Here is a 21,619-nt window from a genome sequence, read left to right as displayed (position 1 = left end):
TACAGGAGGTACACATATCAATTTGAGGTACTCCAGACTTTAAGAATTTCACACAAGTTTAAGAGCTGTCATTATGCTTCTGGTATTTAATTTTATAAAGGTCCAAGCAAGACTTGACTCCATAAGCAACGTATGACACTCCTGTTTCCTGTTCCCAACTCATTATACCACAGCTTTATACTTACTAATGGATGATGAACAACTGTTTACACTGTTTACACAGTCAGTGTCAGCTTGCTTCACAAAGCTGGGGCAAAGGAAAATATAGGGCCCATGGAGAGTATAGTTTTAAATGGTTTCTTGAGAGCACTCAGAGGAAAGCTTGCTTTCACCCTAACTCTCTCTCTCCTACTTCCTTACCATGGAGAAACTTCCCTTGTCACACCAAGTCTATGTTAGAATTGCTGAAGTGATTTCTCTCAGAACAGGGTAGACAGGTAAAACTGTAAAGGCCTCCTTAGATCGTTACCTTTGTGCTATGAAGGGAGAATGACAGTGTCCCCAACTGGCCAAGCTGAACAGCACTGGCTGCAGAACTAGAGCTTGGCCTTCGTAAGATTTAAGGTTTTCATCAATATTTATACAGTTTAATCACTTAAGCTGGATCCAAAGAGTATGTGTACACACACACAAACCTACACAAGTCTTGTGCATTACATTACTTAATACCAACTAAGTGACAAGCCAAGAACATAATATTCACACTACAAACAACGTACACAAAGGTGTCGTTATTTTGGCACACACGCAAGGCTGACAGTCAGTTAAGAGGACACATACCAGTGCAACATGTTACATTTGCTCTATCATGAAGGTAAAAGGTTTGCTCTTGGCCAGTGCAAACAAGAGAATTCTTATTCACAGATGACAGGCATGTGCCCCCAGAATACATGCATCACTGAAGGCAAGGTTATGTTTTGACTGTCATACATGCAGGCACAAAGAATTGAAATTCATTTTATAACTATGAAAAGCCTTACAGAAAAAACCTATCAATTACAACTTTAAAGTTTTGGTTTTGGAGGAATATACATGAGGATTTTCTCTACAGATGGTTACAGATGGCTGGGATACCTATCACTTGCAAGCCAACCCATAGTAGTCATTTGCCTTTTTGTTCTGCCTAATTCCAGCTACCATAAATAATATTAATCGAGATAACAGAAGTGAAGATACGGATGTCTGAAATGGTAATGTGTGAAGAAAGCTTTTTGTAATGCTCAAAAATTGTCAGACAAAATTTTAATTTAGGTAAGGTCAGTAACACACATACTTCAAAGTATCTTTGAAAGACAATCTCTGTGCTGATGAAACACACAAGCTGTGACATGTGAGTAGTTTGGAAATCTCCCTTTCCCTCCCCTAAATGAAAAGGAGGTAAGAAGTATTATAGGTTTAAAAAAAAGGGGGCTAAATTCTGGCTACAGCCTAATATTCAACATTTCCCTTGGGATTCCAAATATTCGATTACAATTAATGACAACTGTTCATATAGGACTCATGAAACTATGTGTGTGTTGAATGTCTGCTTCTCAGTAATACTGTTGTGATAGCTTTGATAACCACGAAGAGCAGGACAACCATTTTTGGTTTTAATATTTCCATAATGATGGTTGCAAAACTTTCAACTAAAGCTCATGGAGTGACTAAAGGGAATTAGTAAGCAAGCACTTGTAAGAAAATCCCTTTTGACTGCTGCGTATTTTACTTAAAAACTAAGTTATTTTTAGAAAATTATTTGTAAGGACTATTTATTTGCCTCAGTAAGGATTTTTATTTCTTGTTCTTGTAAAGGTTTTGTTGGTCAGGTTAAGCTTCTGTAGACATACTGGTAAGGATTGTGTACTGCCACAGCATTTAAATAAAATTTGAGTTTGTTCTTTAAGGCGGTTATTTCTAAAAGCCATCTGAACTTTCTGAGCACATTTCTTTTGGTAACATCTTCTGTAATAATGAAAGCAAAGAGAATTAGGAACAACAGGGTTTTATAGAAGATGTCACATAACACAGTGCTATGTAGTGTAAGATGCTGAAAATCAGGCTGGAAATTTAGATAGAATGAATTGAGATGCCCCTGCAAAAAGAGAGGACGGTAAACCTTATTAGGTTCCCATGTCCTTACTTCAGGCATGAATTTAGTTACAGTCTGCAGCATGGTGCATCGGAAGAGAATATGCTCTACAACACTCTAAGGGCTGAAAATGGGGCACCTCCTGCACCTCCTCAGCTATCCCTTCCTGTCATCTTTGAGGTATAAGCTGTACTTACTGTCCTGAGAGTTAAGGGAATAGCAGAATAAGAAAATGTACTTTGCCTCATTCCCAAGCAGGCCTGGAACTTAAGAGCTAATAATCAAGCAAGTATTTAGACTTTTAATTTCCTACCAATATTAGTGGAATAGTAAGAGTTAAGTAGGTAGTGAACCCCTAATACACAGCTGCATAAGATGCTTTTATTCATAGCCATTATTTTTCACACCAAGCATAGTAAAAGAGAAAAACCTTTACTAAGTACTATCTTCCCAACCACAACTTTCCTTTGTAACTGTCATATCAGAATGACTTCTTTTCATGCACCACTGAGGTTTAAAACTATCAGACTGTAGAAACAAAGAAGAAACAAAGGAGTGTGTTCCTCAAAATACTGCCATCTGAACCATCTTCTCAGGTTCCGATCCCAAGCTTAACCATGCCATTGAAAGAATTTCAAAGTTTGCATCAAGTCCATATAAAGTGCTTTTGGTTCATGGCAGGGATTTTATACTGCACAAGCAGTGCAAAGTAAACTCTGGCAGAACCTCAGCTCATTCCATCGGCCTCTTATAACAGAATAGAGTAGCTCAATTTCTAGCCAGTGCCAGCTTGGATCTGTCCACACTCTCAATTCCCTTGCATGCCTCCTGTCTTGTGAGTGTGCTGATCTCTCTCACTTTGAACAACTTCAAACCTAATTATACCTTAAAATCTTCCTAACCAATCACTCCTCCTGTATGGAAACATTCTGGCATTACTGACACTCTGTATTTGGGTACCTGAGAAAGCCTGTCCGTTGTGCACCTAAGACCTGATGTGCCAGACAAGGCAGACAGCTAGCAATAAACAGCCAGGTCAAAAGTGTGCCAGCAGGACTCTGCAGTAGACTGGACTTCACCTTTTAGTGAGGCTTGTCCATTACCAGTGAGTTATTAGTCAAGTCTTAAAGTCAAAAGGAAAAACAGGGACACTGATTTTGCCTGTAACTTACTGAATGATTCATCAAGGTTGGAGGCTCAGCTTTTTTATTCATAAAAAACCAGGACTATCCTGGAGCCATCTTCAGGTGCACAGGCACCAGTAATGAAGAAGATTCTTTAGATTTAGACAGTTTACTCCCATGCCAGAATAATTTAGCTGCTGTTGGTGTCAAGTATCCTATTTTCTGCTTTGGAGTGTGACAGGTCCCCATTGGCTGCACAGGAGTGGATAACCCTTCATTCTTCAAGAACACTCGGTAACTCTTGGAAAGGGTTCACAAAGCTGAACACTTTGCATCCTGAGCATCTTTACACACATCTAAAATCTACCCAGGTAACCAAAGCCATCCGTGCGAAAAGCCATTTAAATCTTTACGACAGTGTGTGCTGAGTTTTGTCAAACTTCCCTCCCCCTTAAAAACAAACACCAAAATAAACTATAAACAAACAAAAGGATGTCCAAGTCCACAAGGAAGCCCTTGACTTTCGTTTGGCATTGTTTTGGTTTTAGGCTGATGTATGGGCTCAAAGGGTCACTGAGGGCAAAGTTACAAGACAGGATACCACACAATGTCAGTAGAACAAAACATGAACAGTTTAAGGGCTGAAAAAACAGTGCTCCCTTTTCCATACATTGGCCAAATTGAGACTATTCACCTGCATGGCACATAACAGCACACACTGCTCACCTACATTTTATGTACTCTGAGTGGAATGCTGATAGGGGTGGGGGGAGAGCAATACATCTATTAAGCTTTATTCAGAGTTGAATGTGAAAATCAGTGCACAAGCTCTTTTTGAAAGAAAGCAAGGAAGAACTGCAAAGAGCCGGTTTTGAATACTGAACATCCTATCTTTCCTAACTTTAGAGAATCACAGTAATACATCAGGGTACTTGTTCAGCTCTTGCAGAAAATTAGAATGGCCTTTTCTCTCCTTTTCAACCCATACTTTAAAAAAAGTTATTTTTATTCCAATTAATTTCTTTTGGCATTCTGGACCCCAGCTAGGTCACACTCAGCTGTCTGTACCTTAAACCTGTGGGACTGGTTCTCCTGGTAACAGTGGAAAGACATTCCCAGAAATACTATTACTCCCAAGTCTGGCAGCAAGAGTGAACAGAGAATCAAAGCCCTTGGCTTCAAATGAATCTAACATAAAATGTAGCCCAGTTATAATGGTTTAAGGGTTTTTTGTGGGTAAATGCACCTAATTACATAGATATTAATTGTAAATGTCCTTACTCCAAGAGGCCATAAGCTTTCCTTACGTATGTTAGAGCTTAAAGGGACTACGTGCCAACACATGTGCAAAGTAACGTTCATTTAATAGCAATCTGATTGGCAGTGTTCAGTCATAAACAATATTTTAAAGCATTATTAGCTTAATGCTCCCTTCACTTCCAATGCGAGGCAGTGCAAACTTGAAAACAGACTGTGAAAATCCTTTACTAAACTTTCTTAGTAATGTCTTGTTCTTTACCTCTCAGGTTAGTACAATAGCTCCATCCAAATCCAGCCAGTCAGAACCGTGCTACAGTACACACAATAACAAGCACAAAGTATAGACAGGAGGGAAGTTAAGGGCTGGTATTTTCCAACTCTTTCTGTTGACATAAAATACTTTAGGAGCCTATACTGTCCTAGAAATAGCTTTTTTTTCAGTTTTTCCATGAGTGGTATATGACAATCACAGGCTAGCACCTAGTATATTACTACCATTTACTTCCCAATAGTATATTGTTGAATGGTTTAAGAAAAGTGCTAGATCCCATATAAGACATTTAAAGAAAAACCCCAAAACAGTAGTCAAATAAAACTGCATTAAGTAATGGGATATTCTTCAGAAAGACTGCTACAAAAGATCCTCTTTTCAAGAGGTTCTCTTTGACATAATCAGGGCAACTGAACATCAGGAATGTTTGAGATATTTTGCTTGAATTGACAAAGTGTGGTATAACTGCTCTTGACTTTGGCTTTGCTGTTTTTTCGTTTGGGTTTTTTCTTCTAAAGCTCAACAAAATGATATATTTTTTTTATACCTACATATTTATTTATTTTTGCCAATATATGCATGAGGAATGTAATGAAGTGGCATTGTGCTGCATGTAGCTCAGCAGATGTTGAAATCAGTTCCAGTTCCTGAAGACAACTTCTTGACAACATAGTCTCAACATTCACAAAAACCGAAACATGTGGGATTCATAACGTCATCCTTACAAATATATACTCTATCCCCCTCTGTGTTGTAAACCCTCAGCCTTACTTGTTTCCTTGTACTTTATGATCGTATGTGCCTGCATGCTTATAACCAGATACATATCCTGAGTTATCCACCAGATCTTCTCGGCCAGCTCTGCCTTTTCCTTTCCCACTGGCATCAAACCTCTCTTTGTGAGAACCTGTGAATTTTGAAGTGTCTGTAAGGCGTGAAACAGTTGGAGATGCAACGGTTTTCTATTGGAAGAAAGAAAAGAAACAAAACAAAAAGACACATCAGAAATCAGTTACTCTTAATACAGATACTTTTACATGCTACCAAGATTTAAATCTTTGCTAATGACAAAGACTATGCAAATACCTACTCATTTCCAGGATAAAAAAGATGTGTGTTTCTTGCCATTACATACAGTGACAATAATAATATAGCAGAAAAGGAAATAGCGCAAATTACATCAAAACCTTTTGGAAGAGACCTTCAGCATGAGATACTTCTGATTAATAATCAAGTTCTAAGTACCAAAGATACAAAGAAGTCATATCCTGATTCCACATTTTGAACCATGTTCAAAATCCATTATGTCACCATCAAAGCATAAAAGCCTGGCTCCACCAATAGAGAAAAAGTATTCCAATACAACTAGAATTCATTTCTTTGAAAGACAATTTTATTCTAAACTCTAGGATTCATGAGTGAAGTAACCAACTGCAAGGACTGAAAGTGACTTCTAATGTCAGCAAATTAGCAGTCTATGAAATGGCATTGAGCAAAGACTTTCCTTCCACTGAGTTATATCAAGCTCCTCAAAAATCAGTTTTGTTGTCATCAAGACAAAGAAAATTTGACTACACAAACAGAAAAAAAATGTATTTCACAACAACATAGAAGCATGCTAACTTGTGTGCTTGGACTAGGAGCAGCCTCTTTGATCCTTAAATCTGTATTTTAAAATCAGGGGAAGAAAAAACACACAAGACTTTTGAGCTAAAATGAATAAAGACTGCTAAAATCTGGGCATCTTTTTTATGTGCACCACCTGTCACTGTCTGAAAGAAAATGACCCCTGGAGCATTCTTTCCTCAAAACAGCATTGCTAAACGCTCTTTAGGGACTTCTGCCTTGTAGACTTAAGAATACAATTTGCAGAAGTGGTTATTTTTCTATACTGAACAAATAGATATCAAGACAATGCTTAGGAAGAAGTATTGGTCTAATATATACAGTTTACTTGTTCAAAATGACCTGGTAGCACCTTATAACCAGGAAAATTCCAAATGCAAGACAAGGGCAGTATTCAATATGGAATTAATTAAACTTAAAACATACTTACTTTCCTTGCACTTAAAAACCACTACCTTACAGAAAAACAGTTTTATCTAGATGTGCATACACTCTCTACTGTCACATCCACAGAGAACTCTCAGAAACTCTAGCTGACTGCCTTTTCCTTTACCAAATTCATTCTCAGGACGCGCTTCTATTCTGAGAATTTGTAATGGTAAACTTAATCACTATTTGAAAAAGAAAGACTAAAGGTTCTGCTCCTCTGTTTCGAAGGTGTGGCATGAAATATATGAAATTTTCCTCAATACATAAACTACAATAAAAATACATGAGAATTTTTGTACAGTAACATATTTAGTAACATACATACTAAAACTTGTGTGAGTGGATGGAAATGCACGCATGTTAACATGAAAGAAGAAACAGTAAAATGAGGATTAATAGAATGGCTCATGTCAATAATGAAGGATATTCCCAGAAAACTATTCCCAGCAGTAAACTTGAGAAATCTGGTGTTTATATCAAGACACCTGCATTCTGGTAAGACCACAACACAGATGACTTATCAGAAAATCAAGTTGGATCTTTACAACAAGATGATAGCAGCATGCCACACAAGCCCTTCCTTTTCCTACTAGTCTGTAGGGAAAACAGCAACATGTTTCAAACCAACAAGAAAACTGAGGATGGGCAACAGCTTGGTAGGTTAAAAAATATGACCTTTTTATCCCAAAAAAACAAACAAAACCTAAAACCCCAGCACAACGAACATACAAAACCAGAGCAAGAACAGTGATCCCACATCCTGTGGTCTTTCAGCCTGAGATGGATCAGGCGGCTTCCTGCATCACATGAGTCACGATATGTGAAATGAACACTAAGGCAGTAGCTGCAAGGCGAATATTTTTTCTCCAAATTGCTTTCTACTGAGTAAGAACTGCAGCCGTTTCCTAAGTTGCATGTAAAGTCACTGGTGTGCCCCTTCCAACACGTGACAGACTATTACAACTGAAGTCCTGTTGATTTGCTGTTGGCAAAATTTCTATGAAATGGGAGGCTCACTTTGTATCCAACAAAATTCAAGCAATGTTAATTCCTTGTACATTATGCTCTCACTCCCTGAAATGATATATTTATATAAAAGATCAGAGATGAGATGCCACCTCATTTCTCCTTTTTTTCTTCTTTTCCATCATTCTTACGATGAATGCGTACACATTAAAAAGAAAATACTCCTTTCTTTTTAAGGTTGTGTAAACATTTTTAAGGCTGTGCTAAGACGCTTTCATTCAAAAAAGCCTTTGTAAATACAGAGTAAAATATACAACAACTTCATATCCACCTTGGGCTCCTCAACCAGAAGCAGCTAGTGGTACTATATATCACAGAATCATAGAAAAGTCCTCTGACTGAGCACTACTGAAAAAAGCCTTGCTCCACCATCTTTGCACCCTCCCTTCAGGTATTTATTTACATGGATGGGATTCACCCTTGAGCCTTCTCTTCCCCAGGTTAAACAGTCCCAGCTCCCTCAGCCTTTCCTCATAGGAGAGACAGTCCAGTCCCTCCATCATCTTTATGGTCCATTGCTGGACTTCTTCCAGCAGCTCCATATCATTCTTCTCCTGGGAAGCCTAGAGCTGAATGCAGCACTCCAGATGAGACTTCACCAGGGCTGAGCAGAGGGGAAGGAACACCCTGTTTGCAGCCAAGATACCAGCAGCATTCCATACAGCAAGAACACCACTCAGGTTCATGTTCAACTTGGTGTCCACATTAACTCCCAGGTCCATTTCAACCAATCTCCTTTCTATCTGCATAGCCCCCTGCATGTACTGGTGTGTGGGGCTCTGTAGGCACCTCATTCAAGAGATGGGACCATCACGATTATCACAATTTATTACTTGAAAAATCAACAAGGCATTAGTCTCAGAGTCCATAGATTTAGTAACAAGTCGCCATAACTGAAGACAGTCACGAGTTTCAAAGTTACATGGCAATTCATAACTTTCTGGTCCAATAAGCAATTAACACAAAGCTTCATTTTGACTTTGTAACCTATCACCTTTGGTATTTTTTACTGCATTGCGTCTGTTTCTCAACCAATAACTTGCCAGCTCACGTACACACATGTACTTCTATTATAACATCTAAATTCTTAACTTAAACTATAAAATCACATTACTATACTTAAAAACCCTTCACCATATCACCCAGTACATATTCTTACTTATAACTATAGAAACACAGATTTATAATTCTTCTGCTTAAAGTCTGTGTAGCTTTGCCACTACACCAACCCAAGCTCTTTCCAGGGGTGTAAATCAAACTCATTAGTCCCTGTGGAAGTTTCTGCTCTTCTGTTTCCCACAGGGCTCTTCCTCACCAATTGCAGGACTTTACACTGCTTGCTGAGCTGGCAGAAGTTCCTGTCAGCCTGTATCTCCCACATGTCCCTCTGGATGGCAACCATCCCATCTGGATGACCTATTAGCCACTCCTCCCAGTTCTATGTCATCAGCAAACTCACTGAGAGTATACCACACCCTGTCATGAAGATGATTAATGGACTCAGTGGACCCCTGGGGTACACCACTGTTTTCCAGCCTCCAACTGGACTTTGCACTGTTCACCACCACCCTCAGGGCCCAACTATTCACCCTGTTTTCAGTCCACCTCAGTGTCTCCCCATCCAGCCCCTACAGCAACAGCTTGAGGGGCTGTGAGGCTCTTGTAAGAGACCACATCAAAGGCCTTACTGAAGCCCAGGTAGACACTATACCACTCTCTTCTTCCCCTATCTCCTGGGGCAGTAATTTAATTGTAGAAATTTACAGGTCAGTCAAGCATGACTCTCCTTTGGTGATCAGCCATGCTGATTACTCCTGATGACTTTCTTGTCCTTCATGTGCCTGGATGTGATTTCTAGGATTAGCTGTACCATTACTTTCAGTGTCTTAACGTGAAAGGTTTATCCATAAAGATTCCTCTATGAGCTGATGACTTATTTTTAGTGAACGGCCTTCATGAACTGAATGTGCAACCAACTGGTTTTATCAAAATGTTTTTTTCTGTTTCTGAACAACAAAACCAACTATGCAGATTAAAGTGGATATTGAGCAAAAGGCAAAAACAATTGAAAGGGTAGCTGTGAGCTCATTCTTCTCTACAACCCATCTGCTCATTTTTAATTCTACAAGGGTATTGGGAGACAAATAAAAAAGGTGGGGGGTGGGGGGAGAAAGCTGACCATCCTTCTTAAGTGAAGAAAAATGTAGGAAGAAATCTAGTGAAGAGCACAAAGGGCTGGATGAGGACAGTTTCCACATTAGTGAGTTACTACTCCCCTTTCTTTTTCACAATGAATCACATACAAATGATTCTGTCCTTTATAAAGCAATTCTGCTTGAAGTGTTTACTATCTAGAGTAAGTTATATAATGTCTCTAGTTACATTATTCTAAAGGCAATAAACCCTTGGAGCCAACCTCCTCCCTTTTCTTTCTGTGAGACCATAGAAGCCTTCCTTTTCCAGCTCTTACTTGAACATACGATTAACCATAAAGTTGGCATATCACAGAAGGTGCCCATGGACTTTAATTTTTTATTTAAAAAAAACTTTCTCATAGGGAGAAAGTTTTACTTAGCACAACAGAATCAATCACTTAGTGTTCCAAATTGAGTTTATTCATTTTTTTGTGCATTTTTTGTTAGCAATTCAGTATATTTCCTCGCTTTGTGCTAGTGTTGACTGAGAAGTGCTGCTAAGAGAGCAAGGGGCTTGGAGCATGTGACATACATAGAAAAGATGACGGGAATGTGTTTATCAAGACTCAGAACAAAAAAAAAGGAGAGACAAATCTTATTCCCGTCCTCAACAGAGTGATTATATTAGAAACAGAGACAGTTCAGGAGTAAACAATAACAGACATGATTTGAAGATACGAAATTCCAACTAGACACATAAGAATTTTTCACCACTGTGGTTGGTCAAGCCTGGAAAGAGTGGGGGATTCTCGGTCCTTGAGGAGTATCAGAACTTAAAATTACCAAGTCACAGAACAATTTAGGTTGGGAAGAACCTTTGAATATGAGTCTATATCTAGATAAAGCCCTGCTTACAGCAAGGCTCAAACAGGCTTACACAGAAACTTCTCCAGTCGAGTCCTGAAACCCTCCGAAGTTCCACAGCCTCCATGGGCAACTTATTCCAGTGTTTGACCACACTGCAGGTAAGTAAACAAAACAAAACAATCCAACATCTCATCCAAATTACACATTACCAATATTCCAACTTCTGTCTCTCGGAAACAGCCCTCATACCAAAGACAGGAAGTGAAAGCTGTAGTCTTTGAACCCTGGAAACCTTAACAAATACCACATTCCTCCCTTGCCCTTTCTTGAGAAAGACAACTCTGTAAACTTACACAGATTTTGTCTTCTACTTGAAGATAACTAATGAATCAAGAAGCAGTTTACAGAGCAAGCAACACAACCCATTTCATCAATTTGAGAATTTGAACTAGTTTCAGAAATGTATTATCAGTCCTTAGGAAACTGAAATGAACTACAGTAAAGAGGAAATGAGAGCACAGAAGTCAAGAACATGTATTTTATCTACAGTAGTACAGAAGTATATAGCAGTTTGCTGAAGGAAAATATATCCACTGAAAGTTCTGCAGCTGCACTGGATTGGCTTGTTTGGAGCAGGAAAACTGCATGAATTTTATGGACTCAAAAGACCCCATAAAATCAACTTTTGTATTAAAAGGCTAGAAGCATCATATGAATCTAGTGCCACAGTCAAGAAAATAGGGTAACAGTGTGAGACTGAAAGATTTCCCGCACTTTCAGGACTTTTCCTTCCAGAACAAAGTTGAGGCAAAGAAGAAGAAAGACGATTCAGTGCTGCCAAGGTAGCGTTCCTCATTTTCTGTCAGCACACAGTACCATCCCTTCTAAAAAGCTCACAGTTCTCATCCCAAGCAAATGCCACAAAAGCTTTGCACCTGGCACAGTGCAGTGGGCTCCACGAGCAGGGCACTGCAGTGCAGCACCACGCACTTGCAGCTGCACGGGGCTCACTTCTGCAGCACCACACCCCTGGCAAGCTCGCGGGAACTCTGTGCCAGGCGGCTCTGCACACAGCATGGCACCATTCCCAAAAAGCTCTCCACAACCAATTCCTGGGAAGGAAAAGCACCGAGAAAACCTACTGGACTTCAGGAATATCACATATTCAAAACAGACACCGAGTGCCCTCGCTTTCACAACGAAACTCTTGGCTCCACTGAAACAACTTTGCCTGAAGATGTTTTCCACCGCTTGCCACCACTGACAAAGATGCAGGTTTGATTTAAAGCTGTTCCACAGCTTAGGCAGAAACTTAATGATGCAACACCCTGCAGCAGGGTTTTCTGGTTGGTTTTCTTTCCTGAATTACAAATGTCCAGATAGTACAGAAACAGTCCCTGCCTGCCTGAGGGACTGACTGTGCCTTTTCAGCAATCAGTGCTGGGGACTGCGTGCACTACCAAGAAGGATGGTGACAGGCAGTAGGTGAGCTGCTCATTACTCCTCACCACAACATCTTAGCCACAGCACTTCTGGCTACACTGTCACCTGCAGTCAGCTTTCCTCACTGAAACTGAGTGCTTTCCTACATCTGCTCCTTCAACCATAACAATTCAGTATCTAACACCACATCTTCCTAGAAAAAGTTGCCATGGAGATTTCTTTATGGAATTAAAATGTTCTGGGAGCCTGCAGAATCAGCACCAACATTCACAGTCTCAGCAAGGCTTAGAAAATTATTGGTCTGCTGGTAATATCCACAACCTTCGTAAAAATGAGAAACAAAAAATGACTGTAACATGGAAAAAAATTTCAAAGGGAAAGTTTGCCCTTTTTTGGGGGGGAAATTGTACCAGAACTCCCTACCAAAATTGTATTTACTTGGTTTTTACATTCATGGGAATACATGCACATTCATTAAAAGTCTGCACAAAGTCAGAAACCGAGATCAAGCTTCAAATAAAATTTGCATTTTGTTCGTGTTCCTTCAGTTTAGTGTGTGCACAGACACACTCACACAAAAAAACCCAATAAGCAACTCCAATAATGCCAGAAAGTGACACCATTTTAACTAATCCTGGTGAGGACTTTCAATTGAGTGGTTCCCAGTAACGCCACTCAGGTGATATAATATTCCAAGTCCAAACTCTATATACTGTACATAAACCTTCTTACCAACTAGGAGTCCAGCCAGAGCTAGAGCAAAAGACATCAAAAAGGTGCCTTACATAGGCACTTCTATGTAAGACTCACTTCTAGCAATAAATTCACATTAATCTCTCAAATCTGCCTGACTCAGGTGTAGCTCCAAGAGAAGACCATGTAATGTCCAGCCGTAAGGGCAGATCAGGTGTTGCCCATTTGGCACCTACAAGAGACCCTTTCCTTTCCTCCTCTGTAAGATTAGCCCCTTAACTCCAGTTCTCCAGCATTTCAACAGTGCAAGTCATTACATGGTCTCAACTCGTGGGATCTAGCAGCCTGATTAACATGACCTTCCACAAAGCTAAAAACAGCGTGCCAACACTTCCCTGAGGAGGAGTTTTTCATTCATATTGATGCTGAAGACAAAACAGAAAGGGAAGTATATTATTACAGAGTTACTTTTTTATTTTAAGTGAGGGTGTTGCTGAATCCTTCTTACAACCAGTCTTTAATGAGACTTGTTCCAAAGCTAGATGCTGTCAAAATAAGCCTTTCATAGACTACAATCCTTCTTCCTCATTTTTTTTCATGTATTTCCTGAAGAGCCTCTATTCATCCAGTGCAGCCCTCCAGTCAGAAGAGCTGTGTTAACACACCTGCACAATCCCAATGAATCACATCTCTGTGACTAATTTGCCCTGCTTTCCCCATACTATATGCTTTTGTGTGCAGGCGTAAGATATGGACCATGTCCTGCTGCATTTACAGAAGGGCAAGAGCCTCCCTTGTCAGGCTTGTCACCCAGACATATCTGCTCTGCCCCTTATGATCTTTCATCTTCAGGTTATGGTAACCTTCCATACCCAGTCTAACAGTCTCCTCAGCAGATCAGTAAGCCTAGTTTGTAAAGTTACTCTTGTTCCACTTTGTTAAATTTATTCCATCCCTGCTGAGTAGCCCTCATTTCTCTGGTCCCAGAAGCCAAAGCCCCATCTTCAACAGAAGCCATACAGTCCATGTCTGCCCAATCTTTCCTCCTCCCTGGATTGGGAAGACAAAATCTGAGCTCCATACCCATCAGCCTCACTTCTAGACCTCTGTAGTTCCTCTTTATATGTTCCAGAGCAGTACTCTTGGTACCCACAAGGAAGAGGAAGAAGAGGTCCATGTTAGGAGGCTGGACAAATATTGTCCAAGCATCTGCAACAATCCCAGATCCCGGCACCTACCAAGCAGTAAAACTCCTGAGACATCGGGTGAGATCAGAAAATACATGCCTTAATCATCCATGAGAAGAATCTTCAGTGATCTGTGATTGGTACCCATTACTCCTGACTCCAGGTACAGCACTGTTGCTAGAGTATAGTGTCACCCATTTCAGAACAGGGAAGTGTAATAACACATGAGATATTGGGGATGGCAAAATCTTCTGTGACTGTTCACTCAACTCGTTTCCAGATTTTCACTAACACACAGCTCATGCTAAGGCCTGATGTAACCACAAATCTGTGGCCAGCTCTCATTCAACCAAGGATCCTTAAAAGAACCTGTCTGTCCCCACAGCGTGAGACCATGCTGGTCACCACTACCACTCATTTTCCCTCTTTTGTGTGAGCACTAAATTCAGGCTCAGCTGACTCTGATCGGTCTTGTTGATCCTCACCAGTGCTCAGGATACTGTATGTATTCTGAAACTGAAGAACTGCAGGTGGAGCATATCTATGACTTTTTGCTGCCAGACGCCACAAGCTTTCAGCCTTCTCTATCTCAATAGTCTCTGTCCACTTGGTCTCCAGCTGTCACTCCCTCCTGACCTTGTGTAGCTTGGGTTTTCCACAAATACCACATCAGTCTCCTCTTCATCTTCTCCTGCCATCTGGAATCTCAGGACCTTGACCACAGCACGTCTCCCACAAGAGTGGCCACCACTGCCCTGACCTCCATGAAGACAGAGGAGCTCTTTGAAGCATGCAACATGGATATAGGACTTCTTCCTAACGGAGCCAAGGACTCTGATGTGCTAACAGCAGTCCTGCAGACTTCTTCTACAGCTTAATGGATGTCCATGTGCTGGACAGTATATCCTGCAGCTTTTTCAGAATACTACTGTATAGTCCTCAAGCAGATCCACATAGTCTTAAGTGGAATTTCTAGGCCTCTTTGCACTTCTGCTGCAACAACTCTTTTGTCTCATTTACCACACTCTGTGGGCTGCACTCTGGCTTCCTTGCTCTTGCCCTAACAGGTACATTTTGGTGAGAATGTGATCTTGCCCACATCAACATCTCCCTGAGCATCCATCACCCAGCTTTTAAAGTGCTGCTGCTGCTGTACTGCCCTGCCACCCATACTCCTCTCACGGTGAATCTGACTGGACTGAGCCCTAAACAACCTGATCTGGCTTTAAGTAAGCCCTCTTATGAACAGAAGGTTTGAATGAGATCATTCCAGATCCCTTGCACTTGAAATTGTTCTGCATTTCTATGTCAAGGACCCTGATGAATATACACTGAAGTTCAACTGGTTTTATTTTAACAGCAAGCAATGAACAAAGCAAGGATCTGTTACCCTGGAGATGTAGAAATGCATTCAGCATTGTTATGGCACACAGCTTTTGGAACAGGAAAAGAAAGAACCTCAGTTTTGCTCTTTGCAACCTTTGTGTAGGAATGAGGCCAATTAAAAGGCCCTAGACATCATTTACATGACTGTTTACAAGATGTCCAAGTTACATGGCCTGCACTGTATATTCTATTGACAGATCACTACCAAGGGAGCTAATAAAGCCACTGGCTTCATTAAACCTTATCACTTTTCTGTTGTTTTTCTTCCTGTGTGACAAAGTCAATCATACATGTTCTGTTGCAAGATTAGAAAGTGGCCTAAAATTCACTCAGTTTCAATGTCTGGCTGCTGAGCCTTCTCAACCACATCAACCACAAGCAGGGATTTTTGTAATTCTACAACATTCTGTAGGAGAAGAAAAAATAAACAGAAAAAGATAAAAAATCTTCTATCACTTCTAACACAACAACATGCACTAAAATCCTGACTGTCCAATGTGAAGGTAAACTTTCCAACTGTCCTTTTGCAGGAGTGCTTTCTCCAGGCTGACATTTAGTCCAGACATACTGCCCCTGCCGCCTGCCTCCCCAAAATACCCAACACAGAACATAAGGAGCTAAGACTCAAAAATCCCCACATGCTGCTGAAGTATTCTTATTCACAAGCTTCACTTAATCACACTTCCAGCTCGTTCCCTAATATGTTTAGAGTAATGTGTCAGTAATCACATGAAGTTTTCTGTCTGAAACCTGAACCAAATCTACATGACCTATAGCAGAGTTTTACAGAGCAGGGCACACACTACATGGCATGACTGAACTACCCTAGAACTTTTACGAAAAGCTTAATGTAACTTTGTCTAACCATACAGAAAGCAGCACAAACTAAAATTTCCACAATATCGACTTCCCAAAGTAAACAAAGCATTAGAAAGCTTGTACAGAGATTTCACATATGCACTCCTGGGTTGCAGAAGGAGAGTGGCCATCTATTCATTTACTTACTTTAATGTCTTTAATTGCCAAGTTTGTGGGTCACTTTTACCATCCAGGAACTAAATTAGCATGACAAAACAAACATGAAGCTTGGTTTTACATACACACACACACATGCTCCCAGCCTGCAATCTCCCTCCTTTTTAAACTCTGCCTCCTGCCCCTTACTTTTCCAGATAGCAGAAGATATTCTGATCCCCCTTTCTTCACTTTAACTCTCCCCAGAACTGCACATATTGAACAGTCAAGCTTCACATTGCTGGCTCATATTCCCCCTTCACTCTTTTCCGCCTGCTGCTTGCACATACTTATACCTCTGCAGAGCCTATATGACACTACTCTGCATCTGCAAAGCTCTCTCATCCATGTCCCCCACACAGAAAGAGGCTGTTCCCTTAGTGGTAGACACAAACCATTTCAATGTCTGCCTGCTGAAATACCAAAAATGGAATCAGGAGTGAGGCCTAGAATAATGTACACAATTCAAACCAAGAATCCCTGAACAGATGAAGCTGTTATTCAAATTTACTAGAGTAAGTGAAGAAAAAAAAAGAAGGTTCAATATTTTAAGTCTGTATCAAAATTACCACTTGTTTTAAATGAGAGTACAAGAGTAATAAAATAAAATCTTGTAAAAAGCTGACTATTTTACAACTCAAAAGAGATCTTTCCACTTGATACTTACACTGATCATTTGCAGAGAACCAGTTTCTGAAAAGATTGTATTTTTGTTCACAGCTTTACAGGCAAAATTCAGAAGCATCACAAATTTTAAGCAGATGAACTAAACCAACAGAACTATTCAAGTATAGTACTGAGTATCTCCTAAAATACTGGAAAAAAGCTTGCCTAGCCTGGTCACCTAAAAGGACAACCAAGCTTATGTACAGTATGCTTTATAGCTTCCTTTTCACATACAAAGCTTAATACCAATATTTTAAAATTAAAAAGAAAGAACATTATAGCTCTGACAGACTTGGAACAAACAAGAAACAAAGACCAGACCACAAGATAATTATTCCCAGATTTCCAGTGTTCTGAGATTCACATGGTGTAATTAAACGCATTTTAAGATGCCTTTGCTTTAGTCTTTTTGGTATGTCACAAAACATCTTAGAACTTTTTTATCAAGGCTCTAAACTTAATGTCCTTCTACACTTTTTGATTTGGATACACCACTCTTCATTAATGTTTCATTGTTCTAAGCATACACAAGAGCTCAGGATATTCCTGAGGTGCTACTAGGTGGTAGTACAATTCCTAGAAGGAGCAATGACAGTGCCACACAAGAATACACAGTAGTGCAATACTCAGCTGTTGCATAGTCTTTGCTCCCATTCTGCTTAGCAGTTGCTGCCTTCGGGCTAACGGAGAAATTGGATTTGTGGATTGTAAAGGGAAGCAGGTGAACATAAAAACACTGCAGTAGAACAAAGGACAGGTAGAAACAATCTGTCCATTAGACCAGTAACATACCGTTACTCCAGTTAAACCTGGGCCTTTTCCTTCAATTAGTTTATATATTTCTTGAAGTGCTTCCTCATCACTTTTGCCTTTAAATCGCTTCTTGGAGAGTTCTTGAAGAGCTTCCTTAAACTGTTCAAAAGTAATAGTTCTTACAGACTTTCCCCTGTTGAAACACACAGCAATTGAAAGAAATTACAAGACAGTACAAAAAGCATTCCAAGAACAGCAGAATGGTTTCAGTTTACCACAGTGAACAACAGAAAACTGCAACAGAACAGGAAGACCCATGCAGCCAATTTATGGTGTCAAATAGAACATATCCCAGGAATATCACTTTTTTTATATGTACATCAGTAGACAGCACTTCATAGACTTCCCTTGATGAATGTTCAGAAATAAAAAGGAAATAAAGGAACTGGGTCTACTGTCAAAATGCCTGCAGCTCATCAAATTAAATACAGTCTCATTTGGTTGATCACTTATAAAGCCTGCATGTATAAGACAAGAACTGAAGCATCTTAGGTAAGTCTTTTTATTTACTACTTTTTTATTCCACTTTGAATAACTTGTTATCATATTATTTACAAGTCACCATGTATTCATAAGTAAATTAATTCTACTATTGCATAAAGCAAACAATTGAAAAGCATTTAAAAACTTGAAATTCCTCCTCAATTGAAGACTGACAAATTTTCAACTGACACATTTGAATTCAATACCTGTTTTCCTTCGTAGACCATCACCTTCAAAAAACATTCACAGATACACAGAAAATACAATACAGTAGACCAGTAAACTCATGAATCTCCCAGAAATCTGGAGCTGAATACTTGCTGTAGTTTTCACTAATAGGAAGACCATATTTTCACATTAGTAAATTACTTACCTATATTTACTTTTAACTGAGAGGATTCTGCTGTACAAGTGTGTGGTGCAAAATCTGACTAATGGGAAATTCACACTTTACGAACACCAATTTATACCATCATTCCTGCAGATCTTTTTTGGTCCATCACACCAAAGGGTTCAGTTGATAGAACTCTTACAAAGCATTCACTACAGAGATGTGTTTAACCAAAAGGAGGTTAATGCATGTTTTTTTTCTAGCATTTTAAAATATTTAGTTCAGGCAGGAGATAACGTTGTGGAGTATACACTGTTCTACTCAATTCCCTAATATTAAACAAGTTTTAGTGTTCCTCATTTTAAAATCCATTTTAAAATTTTAAACTCACAGCATTAGTGAGTTTACTCACCATTTAAAAAAACCCAACTATTTTAGTTTTTATGAATTACAGCAGACACAAACCACACCTTTCCCTGTATTAGTAAATTACAGATTCTCTGATCTTTTGAACAAGAATTTACACCCCAAAATTTAGCAGATCAAAACAGAACCATTTTGAAAAAGATGTTTTGATACTTATGTTGATATAATCTTAAATAGTACCATCTTCAAAAGCAGAAAATGTTTACAACATTACAAAACTCTCAAAGTTAAAGTAATATTTGAGAGTCCACGTTGCTGGGAAACATGCTACTACACAAGCTTTGTTTGCTGCTTGAGCATTTCTTTTTATGCCAATTTAGAGAACATTTCAAGCAAATCAGGGGAAAAAAATAACCAAGCACCACCACACAACCCAGACCAGTCCTTTCAACAGAGACAGCTGTTTATATAGGAATAAACAGTAGATGCTAGGATAGTGTGTGCTTTCAACAGAAATCTCAGGCTAGAAAAGCAGTATATAGAAATCTAATTTAAAGAGATTGCATTTTAAATCTCATTTAAAGAGATTTAAAAAGACCATTATGAAGGGAATTTCAGTGATATGTCATGGATTTATCTTTGATCTTCTCTTACACACCTTCAGTGGTCAAATCCCTCTCAGCTGGAGGATGCCTCCACTAATGAGAAGGGGAAGGGAGATTTCTGGTTTAGCAACCAACAACTATAAAGGGATTCCAACTCAATTAACTAAACAAAAAATGAAATTTTATCCCAGGCTTTTAAAACAAGGAGAAAATGGCTATTCAAAACAAAATTCTAAAGGGAAACACTTTACATAATTGCAAACACTAAGGGAACCCTTTATATAATTGTTCATTACTAATAATTCTTTATTTTCAATGCAGCCCAACATACGTAGCAAACATCAGCAACCCCCACAAAATAAACTTGATGTGTTTTTTGACCAAACATTGCTGTTTGCAACTACTTGTCTGCTTTAGGTAATGCATGTGCTGGAGTATCTCACAGGATTAGCTAGTAAAAGAACATCATGACACTAGAAATGAAGAATATAATCCAGCATTTCATTAATCAGAAAGACACATGGAATAAACTGCAATTAGCTACCTGGAATTTCTCCAGGATTCTCATTAATAGGATTAACATCCCTCTTCTGATTAAACATGTCCAAGAACTTTTAAGTAGCTCAAGAGGTCAAGACTTCATTTTGTTTTGCCTCTCATATAAAAAAAGAAAGCATTGGCAATCGCTGCAAAGCTTCAGCACAACAACACCCTAAGGCCCTAAATTCTCTACAGACTCACAGCCAAGTCTAGCCACACAGGCCTTGCAAAGGCAGTTTTCTGCAGCACATAGGTTTAGTTTGGATCATCAGTCAGGATCATCGCAATGGGAAAGAGAACGAACACTTTTCAGCAAAACCAGCAGAAATTCGTGTTGACTTGTTTATTTTTCACAGAATATTCTGAGCTGGAAGGGACCCACAAGGATCATCGAGTGCAATTCTTATGTGATCAAACTCATGACCTTGTCACTATTAGCACCATGCTCTAACCAAATCAACTGATCTCAGGGTTTTAGTAACACATGAAGATTTTTTTGGTTCACATGCATTAAATAGAACAGCATAACTTTTTGTGTGTGTGAATTAAAAGGAAAAATACATAAATATGGCTGTCAAAGGGAACAAAGAACACTTGGTCTAAGATACAGGTATACCTACTGCTCACATTTGGTCTTTTCCCTCTCACTTACACGGGGCAAGGAAATGAGTGGATTTTTCCCCTTCAGCTTAAGGTATAAGGCCAAACCGGACACATATAGACAAATGTAGTATTGCAGCTAAAAGAGAAACAAATGGGCATTGTAGCTGATATTCTCTACCAGGAACAACATTAATTGGAGTGATGTTAAAAATAGGATTGAGAGTAAAGGACTTTTACAACTGTATCCCCAGTTTTTTAAATAAAACAGCTTTAATTTTGAAATGTGTTATCTTTTTCTACACTCCAAAAATACCCCCTCTCACTCCCCCATCTATTACAATATTATCAAATCCACTTGTATAGTATCGTAATTAACTCCAAAACTGTACAGTTGCAACATATGTCAAGTCTTGTGGAAAACCCCAAGAACACAACGTGCTCTGGCACTTTTGGTATGTGAGGTATGGTACATGTATGCCATGTACCAGCATCTAAATTACCTAGCAGCAATCCTACACCCCTCCTGTCTCTAGAGACAGTCTTGAAGAGCTCTGAGCAGTTGCTGTCATCATGACTACTAACTACTACAGCATGCTCCCCCCTCGCTTCTGTTTGTACAGTCATGGGTTGAATGTATAGGAGACTACTGATGGAGTAGGTAGAAATGACAGAGGAAAAGT

General features: G+C 39.4%; 1 protein-coding gene across 1 annotated transcript in view; it reads right to left on the bottom strand.

Annotated features, from left to right (window-relative positions):
• The window catches only part of LOC104688874 (tubulin polymerization promoting protein), a 73,895-nt gene that overhangs the window by 12,825 nt on the left and 39,451 nt on the right, over window positions 1-21,619 (bottom strand). Inside the window, exons 3-4 of the mRNA XM_039571524.1 lie at window positions 17,991-18,144; window positions 5,498-5,688 (exon numbers count right to left, since the gene is read on the bottom strand). Of these exons, the coding sequence (XP_039427458.1) occupies window positions 5,498-5,688; window positions 17,991-18,144 (345 nt within the window). The remainder of the gene's footprint in view (window positions 1-5,497; window positions 5,689-17,990; window positions 18,145-21,619) is intronic.

Source organism: Corvus cornix, chromosome 2, assembly GCF_000738735.6.
Source record: "Corvus cornix cornix isolate S_Up_H32 chromosome 2, ASM73873v5, whole genome shotgun sequence".
In the NCBI taxonomy this organism is placed as follows: Eukaryota; Metazoa; Chordata; class Aves; order Passeriformes; family Corvidae; genus Corvus; species Corvus cornix.
Note: the sequence above shows the minus strand (reverse complement) of the source record. Positions and strands in the feature narration are given on the sequence as shown.